At 43.4% G+C, this 20,094-nt stretch overlaps 3 protein-coding genes across 4 annotated transcripts in view; all 3 read left to right on the forward strand.

The window, feature by feature from the left end:
* LOC115586406 (solute carrier family 45 member 3) overlaps nt 1-4,557 on the forward strand; it is a 31,185-nt gene extending 26,628 nt beyond the window's left edge. For both annotated transcript variants that reach the window (XM_030425429.1, XM_030425430.1), the window contains exons 5-6: nt 728-993; nt 1,084-4,557. In XM_030425429.1, coding sequence (XP_030281289.1) covers nt 728-993; nt 1,084-1,527 — 710 coding nt within the window. In that variant the 3' untranslated portion in view covers nt 1,528-4,557. The remainder of the gene's footprint in view (nt 1-727; nt 994-1,083) is intronic.
* Nucleotides 4,558-5,750: 1,193 nt separating this feature from the next.
* Nucleotides 5,751-15,300, forward strand: LOC115586410 (fibroblast growth factor 6). Its single transcript, XM_030425434.1, has 3 exons — nt 5,751-6,486; nt 7,193-7,296; nt 10,909-15,300. Exons 1-3 carry the CDS (start codon nt 6,141-6,143, stop codon nt 11,083-11,085), a joined length of 627 nt encoding a protein of 208 aa, XP_030281294.1. The 5' UTR covers nt 5,751-6,140; the 3' UTR covers nt 11,086-15,300.
* Nucleotides 15,301-16,109: 809 nt separating this feature from the next.
* On the forward strand, nt 16,110-19,948 carry LOC115586409 (fibroblast growth factor 23-like). The gene is made up of 3 exons (XM_030425433.1): nt 16,110-18,267; nt 18,553-18,656; nt 18,755-19,948. The coding sequence occupies exons 1-3, from the start codon at nt 18,054-18,056 to the stop codon at nt 19,181-19,183; spliced, it is 747 nt and encodes a 248-aa protein (XP_030281293.1). The 5' UTR covers nt 16,110-18,053; the 3' UTR covers nt 19,184-19,948.
* The last annotated feature ends 146 nt before the right edge of the window (nt 19,949-20,094 follow it).

The raw sequence follows: 20,094 nt of genomic DNA on the forward strand, positions 1-20,094 counted from the left end.
TTGTGTTGGAACCTCATTAATATTGTAAATATAGAAATTCTGAGTTTGAATTTCTTCTCTGAAACTACATTGTGCCCCATTTAGACATGTAAATGCTCTATAATTCAGATGTAGGCTGAAGTTTTTTATGTTGTAGAACAAAATGTGAAAAGCTTCTGGCATTTAACTGAAAACCTTTTATAAACCACATAAACAAAAAAAGCAGCATCATAAAATAACAGAATCAAATTTAGTAAGGCCACCTTTTCTGTTGCTATGAACTTACCAACTGACCTAAGAGGAGTTCTAAGTCCTCATCAAATGCTTGTTGGCTGGGTGGTTGATTGGTCCAGACATGGGCCAGGAGGTGCACTGCAACAGTAAATAAAGACTGGTCTATGTGTGCGTGCCCTTATCTCAGGTTAATGCTGTGTGTGTGATGGTCCAAGTCCGTGCCGCAGAGCTCCGTGAATGTCTCTCCGACCGGATCCGTGCCTGTGTGTTTTATGGGCTTGAGCAAACAGCGGGGTTTCCCGCTCACCCAAAGATTTGTTAATACAACACAGTTAAAAGTTAACATCATCGTCAAGCGTGCTGTGCTTATTTCCCTAGATGTGGCCATAAAACCAAATTATCAGAGTTAATGCAGATGTCAGAGGGTTTCCGTACCGGCAACAAAATAGACGCCCTCTGTGGGGGTTTATGAGCTGAGCTGGCTGTAATACAACTTTTTTTTTCTTTCTTTCAGGTATCCGTATGGGAAGTCTGGGCCTGTTCCTGCAGTGTGCTACCTCAACCTTCTTCTCCCTGGTCATGAGTCGTTTGGTTCGCCACTTTGGCTCACGGTGGGTCTACCTGAGCAGCATGGTGAGCTTCACACTCTCAGCTTTGGTCATCTGCCTGTCCAAAAGTGTGGTCTTGGTCACTGTGATGGCGGCCCTCACTGGCTATGCGTACGCCACCCTGCAGACCCTGCCCTACACACTCACCTGCCACTACCACAAGGAGAAAGAGGTACGTTCGAACAACTTTTATACGGAAGGATAGTGTGTTGATGACTTTTTTTGGGATTGATAAGCTGACTCTTTTCTTGTCTCATTTCAGGTCTATATGCCAAAAAAGAAAACCAAAAGCATGCATAAAAATGGCATTACATCCAAGCTGGACTCTGTGTATTCGACTCCTGTGGAAGAGGAGGCTGGACTGAACCACAAAACAGGAACTCCCAATGGGAATGCCTTCTTTGGCCAGGACAGCTATGAGTACTACCCCAGTCCACATGGCCAGAATGGCTCCTCTCACAGCGCTGTCAGCGGTGAACAGGAGGAGGCCGAGTTAGGCTTTGAGAAACGTGGCGTGGGTTTAGACTTTGCCATTTTGGACAGCACCTTCCTCCTCTCTCAGGTTTTCCCCACCCTCTTCATGGGCACGATCGTTCAGTTCGCACAGTCCGTCACTGCCTACATTGCCTCCTCTGCCATCTTTGGTGCCGTCGCCATCTACTTGGCAGGTCACATCATCTTTGACCAAAAGGACCTCAAAAGATGAGACTTGGATACAAAAGATGCAGCAGTGATGATTAATCAATCAGTCATTCAGGTTCCTTGCGTGGAACTCAACAATGCACTACTGTTTCCAGAATGCCTTGCGCTATTACCGTGTGTTTGCTCTTGCTTGGGAAAATGTGTTTCTGTCAGCGTGTGCCAGGTTACAAGCAAAAGGCCATAAAAGACGTGTTATCTGCCAATAAGGTGTAGGTTCCATATCAGAGCAGGGGCTGTTAGGCTATCTGCCATCTGAAGAGTCAACACCACCTGTTTGCTCGAGACAGGTGCGGCACTCTGTACTGAGTCCATTTGAATCCTATAGAAATCTCCCTCCAGACCTTTTATTGTGACATATTTTCTGTCCGTTGTCTTTTTCCTCAGGTACCACAAACAGATTTACTGTAGAACTCATCAACCTCAGCTACACAGCTACTAACCTTTTAAGTGTTCTCTTATGGCCTCCCATTTTCAAAAGTACAGTCTGTTTTTTACTCAAACAACATGTCAAAGAAGACAGTTTGGGCTTGTTCATACTCATCTGCAGCTTTACTAAGCCAGTCTGGAGACTGGTCATCATGCCATTGAGACAGGCCTGTCTTTCTTCATAACGGCAGCATGGGGAGATTAACACAATATACCAATATATCTACCCCCTCAGAAAATACAGTTACAAGTGGGACCATTGGACTTGTCCATCCAGGATGAAAAAAAAAAACACCTAAAGGGTTTGTTCAGTGAATAAGTATTGCAACTCCATAAAGTTTGGGAATTTGCAAGAGACCGATTTAAGGGAAAAAAAAAAAAAAGTGGTGAAAATATATTTGTCTTTTATTCTCTTCAAGGTGTCTAGCTCCAAAAATTGTGGATCCTACATTTCCCATAATGCATCTCTGCATTATCTTTCAGTAGAGCGCCTCTACATTTTAAGTGCCATCATCATCTTTTTTTAATGTGATGCCCTCAGTTTGTAAGATCGTTCGTCTTTCTGATAATTCAAATCCCACACCTAAAGATAACGCTGATGCCATCACTTCATGACATCATCAGGGTTATTCTCTCAGACCTGACAAAGCAGGGGACATTTAAACGGACCTTTTATGTGTGAAATTGTTGGGATACCCCGTTTAAACTTTCAAGTGTACTCCCCACATCTAGTGTCAACCAATAATTAATGAACAGTTTTACTGTAAATATTTTGTATACAAATTTACTGTATATCCCTATGGGAATTTTATTATGCAACCTGTTGAGGTGAGGTTACCAACTGTGGTGGTTTCGCGAATGAAGCTGTTTACTGGAACTGGAAATACTGCATCAAACGACCTCTGTCTAAATAATCAAGAGTAGTGTGGTCGAGTGGGACTGCCCTTCGTGCTCAATTATGCTTCTGATCAGGACAGTCGTCTCAGGGTTGGTTTAAGTATCCCATCCTGTCCTTGTGCCACTGATGAAAACACTTTCCATTCTGCATAATCCTACATGTTTTCCTGTATTCTCAAATGACAATCTAGGACATCCAGATGGGCCCGTTATATAATGTAAACATGTAGGGCGATGTCTGATTGAATCCCACTTCATAGCACCCATTCCTGAAAGACCAAAAAGCAAACAAACTGTAATGCAGCAAATGGAAATATTTGGTTACTGAAAAAGATGCGAGAGTAGGCACTGTATATGGTGGGCTGAAGGATACGGAACCGACTTGAGGTGTGTGTGTGTGTGTGTGTCTGTGTGTGTGTGTGTGTGTGTGTGTGTGTACATGGAGGACAGACGGTGTAAAAGCATGAGTAATATATAAGTGTAAGGCTAATGAAAATGGTGTGCTGTTCTTTCTCATTGCTTACGACTTCAGCCCGGCCCGTACGATGCTGTATGTCACGATGTATTGTGGCCTTCGGTTGAGCTTTTCAAACACTCTGGTTGTTGTAAACACCAGTAAGTGAGCGCAATTCGTCTCCAGGCTGCGTGATCCTACACGAGGGGTTGATTAATTGGGTTCCGCAGATACAAATAGCCCCTGAAGGGTGTTATTGCCTGAGGCGTGCTCAGCGTGAGACAAGTAAAAAAGACGGCAAAGGATTTGTCTGTCATGTTGACACTGCTGCAGAGTCAATCGTTCAAGCAACCCAATTATCCTACTTATCCCCGAAATGCACAGGAAAATATTGGTCTGGCAGTAGCTTAAGTGTCTGGGGTAAAAAAAAAAAAGATGTTTAACAAGTGCCTGTACATTTTTCAAACCTTTTTTTTTGTACATATGTATTTATTTATGCTTTTATTACAAAATAGCACGTATTAAACTATTGGCCTCTTTGCCATCTTTCAGAGATGCAAGGGTGAAGGCTGTCTCTGTGAAAAAGATAAATTATTTGTATAGATGTGGTATAGGAGCATCATCAAAGCTATAATTTATTTAACATTACCCACTTTTATCCTGAAGCTTCGATAACATCACAGAACCTTTAGCTGCTGTATCGAACCAGCTGCAGATGAGAATACCGAAAATGATCCGAAGTCGCCCCTTTGGTCACCATCCGCGCAGCCTGTGTGTGAAAAGTTTATTCCTGTCACAACTGAGATGCTTTGTAGGTTGTTTTTTTTTTCCTTTTTTGTCAGGTGTGAATAAGAAACCTCATCACTTTATCAGTTCTGCTTTATCTGGGTCTTGTATAACCACTTGTTTCTTATCAGAGATCTGTTTTTATTGTTATGCTTTGCAGATAAACACTGCAGATATGTTTAACTGGATGACTCGTTTTCAGTCCCGGTTGCTCTCAACCAAATGTCCTTTTTTCATTTTTAGAGAAGAAAAAAAAAAAAAAAAAGTGCCAATGGTCCGATCATTTTGAGGCCAGAAGTCGTGTTCTGATGTGATTGTTCAGGTTTTTAAATCATGTGTCTTTTGTCATAAATGCATTCAGCCATAACAAAAAGTCCTATTTCTTTTTCATTGTACATCCATCAGATTGTTTATAAATATGCAGTTACCAAATAGATTTTATACATAATAAAAGAACTGCATTGTTAATGAGATGTTGTCCTTGAGTTATTTTAGGAAACCAGTTGGTTCATCATTGCATACAGCATTTAAACTTAAAATGTTGTAAAACTTAAACATATTGTTCAGTTCAACTTGTTTGTATCTGTATTGTATGAATTATTATCATCTGAGGTGCATTTTAACTTTCGTCTTCAGTTTAAATTGGCGTTTTTAAAGCGTAAAATGTCCCAAAAATCCCTATGGGGTTTGGTGTGCGGACGCTTTAGGCCCTAAAGGTTGCTCAGGAGTGGTTCCAATGAACTTGGAAATGGTGCCATCCTTTGGAAATCTCGGGGAACTGATGTGTGCAGGAGAGGCTGCTGGTGCGCAACTGCACGGGCCTCACTGACGCATGGGCATGCTGCTGGTGGCATTATCTATTACATGGAAAAGACGATAGGCTTTCATGTTGCAGGGAATGGCATGCTGACAATGTGTGCCATTTCATGACGGGGCCTCTCCAGTGTGCTCCTCGCGGTTCTCACGAGTGCACCATGGGAAATTCGCGGTGTTATGGCGTGCGCTTATAAAAATGTGATACTTTATGAAAATGCCACTCTGGGCCTCTGTGAAGAGAGGAGGGTGGGGGTGGGGGTAGGTGTCTTGCTCAAGGACACGTCAGCAGGGCGGATGCTGCCGGCCGACGCCGAGGTCTTGAACCCTGATCTTTACGCGGCTGAGGGGTGTGTGTGTGTGTGTGTGTGTGTCTGTGTGTGTGCACCCTGCTGGCGCCCCCGCTTCAGCCGAGGTGTCGTTTTTTTTTTTTAAGGCGCAGAAAAGCGGATTTTGCTGGGGGAAAGTTCTTGAACGGCGCAGCAGCAGAAGAAGTCGCACCACGGGAGCCCTGTCATTGCTCTCCGGTGACAAGTGGGCCTGTTTTTACACCTTCCTTCTAAATAAGGAAGCGGCCTGACAGACATATGACCACCGACCCAATTTGGGAGCTGCCCGAGCGCCCCATCGCGTCCCACGGCCGCTGAACGCCACCAATAAGCTTCCTCCCCCCTTTCCAGCCCGGCAGTGACACCGGGCTATTTCCCTCAACTCTCAACAGAGTTGGTAATTTTCCTGCTGTCAGCACCCTTCTCTACCCTTGTATTGTCCCCCCCCCGCGGTGAAGTCAGCATGATGTCATCTAGGGATGCGATAGCCGTGGCAAGGTTGAAGCAGGGTTTTTGGTGAGTGGTTGGAGGATTTTTTTCTTCTTCTCAACTCTTCACCGAGAGGGAGCCGGATAGAGGGGGAAGAGAGAGAGAGAGAGAGAAAGGGAAAGAGAGTGTGTGCGCGCGTGTGTGTGTGTGTGTGTGAGAGAGAGAGAGAGAGAGAGAGAGGCGCGGAGGAGCTGCAAAACATGGTAATCACCACCACCAACATCACCATCACCATCACCTCCAGCTCTGCCGCGCACTCTCCCGTCTCCTCTCCTCCTCTGCACCGGGGCTTGCGTTTCATGCCCAAAGCCCTGATCCGCGCTCCAAAAATAACCCTCAGCCAGCATGCCGAAGGAAGCAAAACAAGAAGAGCGGTATTTTTAGGGTCATTAATTTTGACCACGTGGCCCGAAGGTAAACCGGATGGCCGTTGCGCAAAGGCTCCTCGTCAGTATGTCCTGCGAGGCCGGCACGCCGCACTGGACGCTGACCGCGGTGGTTCTCCTGGGCTTTCTGCTGGGGATCGTGTCAGCGTACCCGTTACCGAGCGGCAGGACAAACGCAACTTTATTGGAGAAACGATGGGAGACCCTCTTCTCCCGCTCTGTACTGGGGATCTCCGGGGAGAAACCGGAGCTGAACTGGGAGAGTGACTATCTGCTGGGCATCAAAAGAGTGCGGAGGCTCTACTGCAACGTGGGCATCGGGTTTCACCTTCAGGTCCTCCCCGACGGCAGGATAAACGGTGCACATAATGAAAACCAGTACAGTGAGTTCTACCTACCTCCAACCAATGTAATGCAATAGACATAAAGAGAGAGGCAGAGTCAATAAGCATGGATCTGTGTTGCGTGTCTATCCCCTCTATTAATTTGCATGATCATGTGTCATCCCGGCTCCGGTGGGGGAAGAATTGAATTTCTTCCACGTCAAAGACAAATCTATTAAAGATAAGTATCCATCAGTGCTGAGACCCCGTCCTCCTCCTTCTCCCCCCCCTCTTCCTCCCCCACCTCCTCCTCACCCCCTCACCCCCCACCCCTCAAGCTCAACCATGACATGAATGTATGGACGCTTTTAGACACAACTTATTTTTACGCAGCCCTGTGAGGGCGGTCCGGAGGCCGATGGCCGCGCACGCCGATGCAATTACCGCAATTACTGCTGCAATAACCGGCATGCGCCTAATTGGCACGCGCGCCCCTGGGTGCCAAGTGTTAAGATGAGGGTGAAAGATGCAGAACAAAGGCTCGGCATGCTGCGCAGCAAATCTGCAAGGTTACACCCATAGACGCAGAGAGAAGGAGAGAGAGAGAGAGTGAGAGAGAGAGAGAGAGAGAGAGAGAGGGAGCGCACAATGCCACAGACACAGTGATAAAACACCGAGTGAGCCGAGGAGGAGCGGCCGGTGTTTCTGTCATTGTTTTCTCATCCCCCCCTGCTCTAAAATGTGGTCACTCTTTGTCTCGCATCAGGTCTCATAGAGATCTCCACGGTGGAGAGAGGAGTGGTGAGCCTCTATGGGGTGAAGAGTGAGCTGTTTGTCGCAATGAACAGCCGTGGGAGGTTATACGGAACGGTAGGTATGCACAGTATTTTGTTTATTGTCCAGCAGTGTTGGTTAAATGGGAGCCCTGGAAATAGGACGCACTTTGCAGCAGCTCCATCACTCATATTTTTGGGGATGGGACCGCCGGCACGAAAAGGGGGGGGGGGGAGAGAGAGAGGGAGAGAGAAGGCAGGCTGCTCATTACGTGCTGCGAAATCCATATATTTAAATTTCATCAGGAATTTATAAAGCTCTATTTAAAGAGACGGTGCCAGGGCCTGGTGGCCTGTGGGTGCATAATGCTGAGGTTAACAGATGCAGGGCTGAGTGCACACGCCTGTGATGTGCTCGTGTGTGTGTGTGTGTGTGTGTGTGTGTGTGTGTGTGTGTGAAGAGGAGGGAAAACCCCCTGATGCAAGGGAACCTGTCAGCAGCGCTGGAAATCGATTCTCACGGTAAAGCGCTTGTGTTTGCAGGGCAGCTCACACAGTGCACATCTTGAGGGGGCGAAGGCCCAACTCGCTCACCGCACCACCACTACCACCACCAGCAGCAGCAGCAGCAGCAGCTTCTCCAGCCCCCCCCCCCAAAAAAAAATAAAATCTGAAACCCAGTATTTTGGAAAGAAATTTGAAATGTGAAAGCAGAACATCTGTCTCCAGAGGTGTTTCTTGGAAAGCGTGTTGGTTTTCTCCTATCACCAAACTGCAGCTGTGCCTCCTTGCATTTTCTGGGAGGTGTCCAACAGTAGGAAGCAGGCTGCTGTGTGTCAGCTTGGCTCCATTTGAGGTGTTGTGGGAAATCCAGAGTCCTTGATGCACAGCACCATTGGGATTCTATCTCTATAAACGCTAGTACCCGACAGGACACCAGTTATGGCACTAAAAACATTGATGGGCATAAAGGTTTTGGACACCCGTGAGGATATGTATTTCTCAGTATTGTTAAAAAACCTGGGCCTTTTCTCATTATTTAATCAGATTTAAATGGCTGCAGTACAAAACTTGAGCATTTTTAGAGAGGCAATAATGATCTACAGTTAAAACACATCTCAGTATATTGTGACAGTGGTTTCATGGCCGTGTGAATTTAAGTTCCCAAGGGCCTTAACCATGTGGAATGTCTAACTTCGATACAGTACCTTCATTAATATTCAATATAGGCGTGTTGCAATATGGCGACATTCAGGATAACCATAATACTGAAAAAAATATTAAATTCTGATATTGTCTTAATGATACACACCAGTAGTAGTAGAATAGTCTCGTCAGGATAATCCAGCAGAGATGTTTGGCCTTTTTCATCTTTTGCTTCTGAGTGTTATGAAAAGGTTGCCAAGTAATTGAGTAGTCGAACGTAATCGTTCTTTTTGTCCACTTTTTATTCACACCGATATTGTGAGTTTCAATACCACTGGGGAAAAACTGACACTGAGCGCATAACATTTGAGATTTTTATTAAAGAAAATACATATAACATGGCTTTCTTCGAGGCAACTGTGTGTTAAGAGCAACAGAATCTCAGTTGATTAACTTCTGGAGAAGGTGGGGCTATGTGGTCCAGCTGTGCACGTGTCCCCTCACTGCCGGAGAGCTTAAAAAACGCAGTACTGGCACGTTCATACTGCGAAAACACGAGCAATGAAACCCTTTCAGAATTTATACATGTCGATATTTCGATACTTTGGACAATAGCATGGCAGTTTTTTAAGATTAGGATGACTTTTATTGCAAGGTTAAAATGACAATATATTAGGAATTAACTTAAATAGTAGTCTAGTCATGTCATTATATGTCTATATTTGGATTTAATGTAAATCTTATTTTTTACGATGCCCAATGCAATGTAGTGAATTCTTACTTTTGATTTATTTTGTTTTACCTTTGATGGTTTTTTTTGCCCTGTTAACAAAGAAGCAACACAGTTTCATTATTAATAGTCGAAGTGACAGTTTAATTAAACTTGAGCTTTTGCTCCTCATCACACAGATAAGACGTAACTGCAGAATTACCGGCGATAACCTTTAGAAGTTGTCATTTGTTTGCTCCGAGAGCAATGATGGCTATTAATACATAAACGTTGCTGGTGGTGGGGGAGGAAGCATTGTGTTTAGTAGAGCCCTGCTGACACATGGCTGCTGGTTTGCTCGCTGTGGCCAACATATTTGACAGAGAGAATGTGAGTCGTTATCTGCTCATGAGTGATGAAGCGTTAGCTTGTGAGCAGGCTGATGATCTGATAAGAGATTGAATTAGGCCACATGGCCTCCAATAAGGAGTATTTGCCCTGCTGCCGTTCACTGTACAAGTCATGAATGCACAGTCAGCTCAGTTGTTATAGTATTCATAGTGGCAGATACTGTATGTAGACAGTATTTTATATGGAGGGACTTTAAGCACAAAATATTGATCAGTGATAGTCGCATATCTAAAACCTTCCTGTTTTCTGGTTCATTCTAGTGTGTATTTTAAATTTTACAGTGTTTATTAATAGGTTTTTAATTTTAAAGGAATAGTCTGACATTTTGGAAAAAGGGTTTATTTGCTTTTTCGCAAAAAAACATTTAAAGTGATAAACCATTCACATACAAAAACCATTCCGACATCTTTTTTATACGAAGCTGTTGCCACAAGAAGATTGAGGGACATAGAGGGAAACTGGTAGTCTGTTTCTGTCCAAAGGTAAAGAAAAGGAAACTTTTTTTAATGTTCTTATTTGTGGAAAAATGAATTAAAGAAACAAGATAAAATGTGTTCATAAGTAAGCATGAGAGGTGCAGGTGGGCTGAGTTTGATGCACCTTGTTTCTGCAAATTTAAGATAAGTTAAGCTAACCGACTCCTGGCAGTAGATGCACGCACAAGTAGCATCAATCCTCTCATCTTACTCTCTGCAATAAAGTGAGAGAGCAAATTTCTGAAAATATTAAACTATTCCTTTAAATTACACAGTTCGGTTGGATTTAAAGGTCCTGTTCGAATGATTTTGTCTTTTGTAGTTTTCCACCAGCTGAACACCTCGTCTCACCCCTTCCTATGGTGGCTCATAGAGCCAGTGTTTGGTTTGTTCATACTGGGCAACCGTAGAAACATGGTGGTGCAACATGGCAGAATCTGCAGAAGAGGACTCGCTTACTCTGCAGATATAAAAGACACATTTTATTATAACGAAACACAATGGTTCCTAGTTTTTTAAGGTGATGATACGCTAACGAAATGCATCATTATGAATATTGTATTACAGTTCTGACCCAAAATCCTACACTATGGTCCTCTAAATTAATTTTTGTTCTTTGAGTCAACTGTCAATCAATGGAAGTTCCTTCTGTGTGTAAAAATACCAGCTGATTTGGCTCACCCTTTACACCAATTCTAAATTAATAGCTATTTTTGAAATACTTAATATGCCTTTAAGAGCGCTTGGTGCTGCTGGGAGGCTGCACAAAGATAACTCTTGACAAAATGTTAATTCATTGTCCCCGCTGCTGTGTGCAGTCTAAATTTAGCTCTATATTTTTGTGCATTGCTCAGAATATTTTGAAAGCGCTTTTTCATGTTCTGCCATCATTGCTTCACACTACAAACTGCCCATCTTTCAGCACTGGATTAAAATGCACGCTGTCCTTCTCTTTGTCACCCTCCAGACAGTCTTCCATGACGAGTGCAAGTTCAAGGAGAGCTTGCTCCCGAACAACTACAACGCCTACGAGTCTCTGGTCTACAGAGGCTCCTACATAGCACTCAGCAAGCATGGCCGCGTGAAGAGGGGCAACAAGGCCACCACTGCCATGACTGTAACGCACTTCCTACCCCGAATATGAGCAAAAACTGGCAATAACAAACTTATTTGCACATGAGGACTTATCTCCCAGGTAACATAAATACCGTATACGTACGTACAAAACACAAAAAGACAAAATGGACTGTAACAGGAAAGAAATTCAACTATATCTGATAGTATTTATTCAAACTTTATATGTATATTTGGGTAGCTTACTTTGTATTAGAAATGATGGAAATGCCATTCTTTGCTGCTTTTATGATTTTCATCATTTTGTGATATGAAGGGGATGGAGGGGCGTCAATGGTCCCCTCAGTTTATATGGGTGCTTGCTAGAATTGGTTGAGTCCTTTGCCCTGTCAGCGGATGTCAGTTCATCCTTTTGGAAATGAAATGGATACGTTATTACCTCAAAGCACCATATCCTGAGAAGAGGAGGAGGAGGAGGAAGAAGAAGAGGATGAAGAGAAATGTGTGCATGAAATTTCTACAGAGAAGAATGCCTGTTTACTTCAAATACTCCTTGTCATCCATCAAGGACTTTTTTCCATCCTCCATGTTTTTCGAGTGTCACTGTCAGGGCAACTAGAGCACTTGCGACAAAACATGGCGGTGGTGTTTTTTCTTGCTTCGTCATGAGGTGGCGGTGCCTTGAATTCCTCCTTGCGGCCCCCTTTACCCTAGCATGCGAGAAACATGGTGCCCGAGTCAGAAATAGGAATGAAGCGCAAGTCATCACTCCCTCAGACACCACCGGGGGGCTTTAGCCCAATTCCTAGAGGGCCAGAGGTTTCTCCACTTTATTTTCTTTCCATAATTAGATCAATTAAGTAATTGAGACTCTATGCTGCACAGGACCCACTGGAGCCTCTTGTTAATATGGAAAGCTAGATTTAGAGTCAGCACTCACCCCCAACCCCCACTCCCCCCCCACACCATGTCCAAGGGAGCTTTGACAATCCCAGGTTTTACTTTCACAAATTTTGTAGCCGGATCATCGGGCCAGATTGGGTGTGCGTGACTGTTTACTGTATGTGTGGGCATGCTTTTATATAAGTTGCTCGGTTTGAGAGCTGCTTCATGTGAAAGGTTTTTTTTTTTCCCTCATTGTGGGAGGTCAAGGGGGCGTTTGTGTAACAGAATATCATAGACCTGACACTATGAAGCAAAATGTCCTCCAGTGTCTGTCTGCTGTATGCTGTACTGTATATCCCTCCTGTTCAAATTGAGTCGGTGCAAACTGTTGCATCTGGTCTGTGGCACTGGGTTTTTGTTTCCTGTCGACGACTTGCGCTAATTTATTTGACTTTATTTGGCAAACTTTGTAGCAAAAGTGATGATGGGAGCTGTTTGACTTTCACACTGGTTTAATGATATTTGGCACTTAAAGAGACGTGTTAGTGCAGAGAGGAAGTTGCAGCCAATCCACTGTAAATATGTTGGCCTGCTGCTTCCGATTTGTGAACGACACTTCAGGTAACTCGGCCTGTCTGACGTTTAGATGTGGCTGGCGCTTATTGATCCCAGATTTTTTTAAGGTGCAATATGTAAGATTTGGCCACCTGTCAAATTCATAGTCAGAACAATCAGAGTAGCTGCTAACTGTTGCTGCAGTTAGCTGGTTAGCTCAGTTGGACATACCTCTAGTGGTCTGGACTGGGAGCTGGGAGTGTAACTGGACTGTTGGTGTATTCCACCACAAGCACAGGAGTGTTGGACTGGGACGGGCTGTTACATTTCACATGCTGTTAATTATTTTAGACAAATTGTGAATGTTTTCAACAAAATTCTAACATATTGCACCATTAAGCTATTTATGCGTGATTCAGATTGGTCACTGAGTCACAGTATGGCTTCTTGGGAGAAAAAAAAAGAGCAATGTTGCAGAAAGCATTGAACCAAAAGGGTTATATTAGCAATGTTAATTTAGGCTTTGTGTAATGCAGCATACCATACTTGAATTCAACAACTGCTTGTGCTCCCCTCTCAGATAGTTTTCCATTGTTGGAGATGAAGGGGGGGGGGGACAAAGAGCAAGCAAAGTTGAAGGTAGCAACAATGCACATGGACTTATATGGGACTCTGCATGTGGCGCTAGTTGTTTGTTTAACTTGGTGAGGATGTGGATAATGTGGGGTAAAATACCTGAGCATCAGACTGGTGGGCCCCCCTCGTCTGTCGTTGTCAGACCGGCCAGTCAGGGCCCCGGGATTCCTGTCCCGCTCATCTGAGCCATTCTTGTACCAAGGTCAAAGATGTGGGATTTCTGTGCTTTGTGTTACCGATGTAGGCGTGTTTTCTGGTCCATCTCAATGACTTTTACATTGTTGTCGTACGGAGCTTTGCACCTGTTACGCCGTTTCTTGCTCAATACAAAAATGGTCGTCTTGTCACGTGCAACAAGTCTATTTAATGTTCAAATGGTGCGACTGAGCTGGGTTTTTAATGATTTTCAATTCACTTGACCTGCAATATTCTGTAAGTAGCAAACCACCAGTCAGGCTAGTGTGGTGAAATGTGATTAAAAAAAGAAAGTAGCAAGGTTGTTATACATACTGTTTATGTTATCATATTTTACCTCATGCCCTTTCTAACATTACTGCAACACAGTGACAAAATGTCTGTGAGCGATGGTTTACGTGCCCTTTAAGCTCCAGCTGATGTCTAGTAGCAGAGACGATTGTGCAGCATCTTGTCCGAATGAGTGCCTATGTAGGCGTGTGTGTGTGTGTGTGTATGCGCGTGTGTGTGTGTGTGTATAGCTGAGCGCGCTCCTGTCATGTTCTGTTTCTGCCAAAGCGACAGTAGAGATGGTATCAGATCAATTTACCTTGAGTCAGGAATAACAGGGCATTGTCTGACTGTGCAAGCAGGAGAGGATAAAGACGAGAGGGATGGAAAAATGCAACACAGAAGCTTCTGAGGGAGAAAAATAAAGCACTGAATGTGGTTTGAGCTGGTAGCTATGTAGCAAAAGGCCACTGAAAAAGAATCTAATGCTTCCAGGAAAGGGACAATTCAAAGAGGTTGCCTGGTGGACTGAATACTGTGATCCAAGAGAGCAACTTGACACTCCCAGGATGTTTATTGTGAATGGGGGATTTTTTTCTCTCCTTTTTTTGACTGGTCAGCCTTTATCACATCACTATGATCAGAAAATGATCACCTGTAGCTTTTTTTTCCAGGACTGATTTTGTGGCTGTGAGGAATAGGTTGGAAATGTATTTTGGCGAATTTGTCAAAATATAGAAAAGGTGCAAATTTCTGTTTTCTTTTCTTTTTTTTTTTCTTTCAACTTACTGAGCAGGGGTGGATGTTGTTTACCCTTTGCTACGTGCTCATCAAAATGAGCTAACATACACGATCAAAAGTGTTTTTGATGACGACGTGTGTCAATTACTGTATGTCATTTCTGATTTATCATGGTATGTTTCAGAGGACACTGTCAGCACAGCAAGCAATGAGTTAAATGGCAGAATGGGAAATGTAAAGCTACAATGGCTACTCTAGTAGGACAGCTGAAAAGTTGAATTTGTAAAAAAGTTGAATAAATTTAGCCTGGTGTCAGATTTTGAAAGCTTGAGAATTGAAAAATTAAAGGAAACATCCCTCTGTTACAAAGTCTACAGCCTCCGCATGTTTCAAGGCAGAGGTTGTACGATGTAACAGTAACAGAGAGAAGGTAGTTAATGGTAAGAAGAATCACCTTTCAACATTAACCCTTATTTCCTTGATTCCTTTATTATTCATATGGAGTTCTGAACAGACTAAGTATGAGTCACCCCTGTTGATTAAGGATCCAGTGTCTGGATTTTGCCATTGTGCTTATCATACCTGTTCAGCTGGTTTTAAAATGTGTTGGTTCACAGGGAACTGGAGGTCTGTGGGAGGATCTGGGATCAGACTTGTGTGTGTGAATGTGCGAGTGTGTGTGTGTGTGTGTGTCCCTGTGTGCCGGCAGCCTTTGTGTTTCTCTCTCAGTTTTCTATTCCTGCACTGAGGGGAGAGTGCTTCCTCTGAGTCCCCCTCCTCTTTTTTAACATATACCTCACCTTCTGCCTTAGTTCCGATTATTGAAATGATTGTAAATTAGTTTGAAACAACAGACTTCTCCAATCATTTGTTTCTGAAAAATATGATGACGAGTAAGTAAAATACTATATTACAAATGGTTTTCCTTTTATTTTTGTACGTATGTGCTGTGCACAGCAGTCAACTGTATTCCTGAGATGGTAATAAAAGACGTTTTGTAAAAGCTGTTGTTGAATGCTTTAAAATGTGCATGGTTCCTTCGTCATACTTATTCTCCCAGAAAGACGCAGATTATTGTAGGAACTCTTACGCTCGGCGCAGGGCGGCGCGCAGCGGAGCACGTTGTCATCATAGCACCTGCGCCCACCTGTTCGCCCCTGGGTGCGCTGGTCGTGTTGAGGTGTGGCCAGGCGCACTGATAGTGGATTGATATCTGAAGGCATCAGAAAAGTCCACAGACCAACAAAAAGTTGGTCTAAAGTCAAAGGCGCAGTCTGTTTTCTGCTATTTAAAGGACGCATGAGATGCGCCTACACAGCGGCCACACTCTGATTTTATGATTTGAGAGGCTGCTTCTGGTTATTTTAAACACTTCCATGAATGCAGTCATGTCAGTGTAACACATATCCTGGCACTTTAATCGGCAAACTCTCCAAAGGAAACGAGTCTGGAGTTTAAAATAATCCATTACGTTTACCAGCTGTTCCTCGCGCGCAAATGCGCATGTTAACGCACAGATCCACATATGGTTTCTGCTGCTGCTGCAAGTCATGTCGTTAGTATTTTGCTCATTAAGGATGTATTTCTCCACACTCATCCCACCGGTATTGATCAGGATGATTTTGACTTTTATTTCGCCCGATCAACGGACTGAGATCCGCGCACACGCAGCAGCTCCTCCTCCTCCTCAGTTTAATATCAGTTTATTTTTTCATATGCAGAGTTATTGATGGGACAGATGATTGCGAAATGGCGGGTCAGAGGGGCCAGCAGCTGAGGATCACATACATGTCCCTCTGCGGAGACGAGGGCCACTGGTTACTGTGTGCCAGGTTCTGGCGCACCTGGCTCTTAAGGGGAATGGGAGACGACACTTGGATGATTTGATTTATGTTCCGCCCAAAACACGTCCATGACTAATTCGGAGTTCAAACACCACCTCTCTGCGCCGTGCGCCGCACTTTGCGCTAGGATTATTCACCGTTTAACAGGCAAAATGAACTTGGACACGCCCTGAACGCACCAGCACGCTTTGCTCTGGACCGCTTAAATAGGGCCCTATACGAGTCTGTGAAAATGTAAAACCTCAATCCAAAGTCACGGTCACTGAAGCACCAAGAGTCAGTATGTGGCGCCCTCTTGTGGGGAAATATGACAACAGGTAGAAGGCAACGTTCTGATAGATGGTGAGAGAAAATGTAGATGAAAATAAACGGTATCAGAAATAGGTGCAAATAACGCTAACAGTTTATTTTATTGGTTCTAGTCTTAATAAATATCTTGTAAATTTCTAGGATTTTCCCTGAAAAAACTTTGTCATTTGGTACTAAAATGTAGGTAAAATAAAGACTTGATCAATTGTTGCAATATCAATCAATACATTTTAATGAAATGCTTAATTTGAATGGAGTATACTGGTTTTGTCGTTCGTGTCAGCTGGATGTAAATAATACATGGATAATGAGTGAATATTTACTTTGGTTTAAATTGTTCCATTCTTTCAAGAAACTTCCTGTGAAAAGTAACAGCTGGTTAACTCAACACAGCAAACTAAAATAGCTCAGACCTTCAGCTATATTTCACCTATTACTAGAAGTGAATCACAGAGGTCTTTCCAGGAAAGTCTCAAGACACTATTTGGAAATAGCAGTCCTGTAACATAAAGTGGTACTTGTCTTTTAATTGAGTAACTTGAAACTTTCAGTGTCTTGCAATATTCTTTCAGGGAAGACACAATGTATAGTTAAGTCTCAGGTCGTCACCTTGGCGTGCCCTTAAGTGTGTACAGCTCGGACTGTGAATACAAACCACCTCCAAAGCCTCAGCTTTAGAATATACATACATATACACACTTTGTTAAGTTAGTCAAAACTTATTGAAGGAGTACAGGACATCTTGTTTTGTTTTAATGGGGTGTCTGAACCTGAAATCTGAACCCCACCAAAAATGAGGCCTATAAAATGAAAGATTTACAGCCTCGTGAGAGGAATGACAGGAAGTGACAGTGTGTGAGGTTAATTAATAAGCGGGGTATGAGTCATTCTCCTTGGATGAGAGTCAACATATCGTGACACAACAGAATCACATTATCAGAAATATAATTAAACATTTGACGTCACTTATGTGTACGTAGGTTGTAAACACATAATAATAATAATAAAACAAAAAAATAAATGATTTTGGCCTGTGACCATTAAGTTCTATACACTGCAGGTTTTGCTAAATGTGTGATCAGTAATTCCTCCTTCCTTGCACATGGCAGTTAGGTGAAGTGTGTGCCAGAACCTCTACTCTATCTCTGTTGGTTATACCTCTGACCAGAGGAAATTCTGAAGGGAAAGTCTGATATAAACAATAGTCAGTCAAACAATAAAGACTAAACGAGTAGTTTGGGAAGCTGACATTTTTACCTCGCTTCATCATCCTTTTCACATCTCCTGCTGCCGCTAATGTCTCTTTTACGACTGAACCAAGAGTAACCTGTGCTTCGAGCTATGACAGAGAGATTCAACTTTTTCCATTAGAGTGATGAAAGTACAGATAAAACGGTGTCAGAGCCTGCAGGATGTCCACCTCAGCAACCCTTAACAGAAAAAAATGCAGGCTTTGAGTCATTTGGGTAAATGAGTTAGCCAGTTAATCGACCCACTGTTTAAATAAACCTGTTGGACTTTCTCCTCCTCCAGTAGCTGCCCCGCACACCGGCCTGAACCTTTGTGCTGTTAGGTTAAAGAGAGCACGGCATCCCCATTGATCATGCAACCGGCTTTCTTCTCACTCGTCCTGATTGCCGTACATGTGTCTGTACCGGTGGATTGTACAGCGAGCCTCCGGGATCCAGAGCAACTTCTACAACATCAGCAGGGCGGCTCCAGCACAGGAGCGCGAGCAGAGTCATCCGCCGGTACGGGACGTTTCTACTTGGAGCTGAGTGGATCAATGAGAAAAGGCATTCACAGACACTTTCTGGGTAAGTCTGCTGATATCCATCAAAACTATTTAATTCAGTCCAAATTAGACATAAGTATACATAAGTATAAAAGTCAGAAATAGATTCCCTATGGCATGTTTCTGGATAGACCTGCACAAACATCATTCAGATGTCTATTTTGCTTGTCATCTACGCAAACAAACATTCTCTGACCATGTTGCAACATGTCACTAAAATTATACTGAATCTACAGTAACGTAATTTCTTTTTGATTTGACAATTTTTTGATTGATGCTAACACGTTTAAACCTTCTTCTCTCACAGCTGTCTTGCCAGTTAGAACAGACGCAGGTAATTTTGTGTCAATATTTGATCTGAGAAGAAGACTGTTCCTCTGCATGGACTTTAAGGGGGAGCTGTACAAGTCGGTGAGTGTTCTATAAACGCACTTGATTTGAATGAAGTCAGGAAGCAAGTGCTGTGAGATTTGACAATTTGTGTTTGTCCACTTTTGTCTACCCAACAGAGGCAAAAGGACAGAGAAGACTGTCTCTTCCAGCGCATCTGGTTAGATCTGGTTAATCACCATGACGTGTTTTACTCTATCAGTGCGGGCCAGCTGCTCAAACTGGAAGGAGCAGAGCTGAGAGTTGCTCACCCAGAGCCACCCAAGCCCTCCTCAGCCATCATGGAGAGGTTCCTTGGTCCCTTGGTAAGGAGACAAAGGAGGAGCGAGGAGGTGAACCCCTCTGATCCGTTAAGATCAGAGTCACATCCCTCACATCCTGCCAAGGATCACAAGGATGCAGATCACAGGCAGCCAGAACAGGACCAGGCCGGCGCCGTTTCCAAAGAGACCATCACGTCGTGTGACGACCCCCTGCGGGTCTTACAGGCCAACGGGCCCGTCAGTCCTGTCAAGACTAATATCGCAGACCGAGCACCACAAGACTAATTCTCAACATGAGGGTGAAGTCAAGAGGGGCTGCAAGTCTTTATGTTTGTCCTGAAAACTCTCATGTTTGGAGGAGATACTGTACTTGTAGACACTCTGTCCTAACACATCAGCGAGGGCCAGATAGCTGGCAGAGTCAAACTGACATGAGAGGGCGGCTCGTTATCTTTTGAGGCCACATGAAAGCATTCAATATTTTACAGCTTCTGAGAAAAGAGATTTTATTAAAACCATAAAATCGATTGTTTTCAGAATTAGTTTTGATTCAACTGTTAACGCCTGGTAATGCACGCATAAAGCGCGTTACATCACAGCCGTCTGTACAGATGTTCTGTTTGAACAGCCATGGAAGGATAAGTATGGCAACATCTGACCTGTCCACGCAACGAGTTTGGTCCAGTGTCCCGCTGTCCTTTAACCTCTTTTGTCAGTTAAATTTTAAACCTTGAGCCGGATGGCTGTTTGTTTTGCATATGTACGGATGTGTAATCTGTGAGTAATTATGAATATTTATACATAAATTTGTTGATACAGTAATGCTTCATGGCAGGAGCGTAGAAACTAAACAAACATCGAGCAGTGCATACTTTTGTTACAGTCTAATTATGTCAGGTGCCGGACACCAATAGTCACAGCAATGAAAAGGTATATTTATTTATTGAAATGCGTTTAATGACTTCCTTCCTAGCCTAATGTTTTATTATTTATATATTTCACGTTGTGTTATTTCTAATGTGGATGAATAAATGGTCACTATTCTGTGGATGGTCTGTGTGTTTGTCCAAAAAGAGTTTTTTTCTACCTTGCATTTAGGCAACAGGAATTTACAGGAAAATGTTTTCAACATATTCTGGGATATTTGAATAAGAGGACAACGTGAAATAACATAGGGGGAACATCCTGTGACACAG

The sequence above is a fragment of the Sparus aurata genome, chromosome 8 (assembly GCF_900880675.1).
Source record: "Sparus aurata chromosome 8, fSpaAur1.1, whole genome shotgun sequence".
NCBI lineage: Eukaryota > Metazoa > Chordata > Actinopteri > Spariformes > Sparidae > Sparus > Sparus aurata.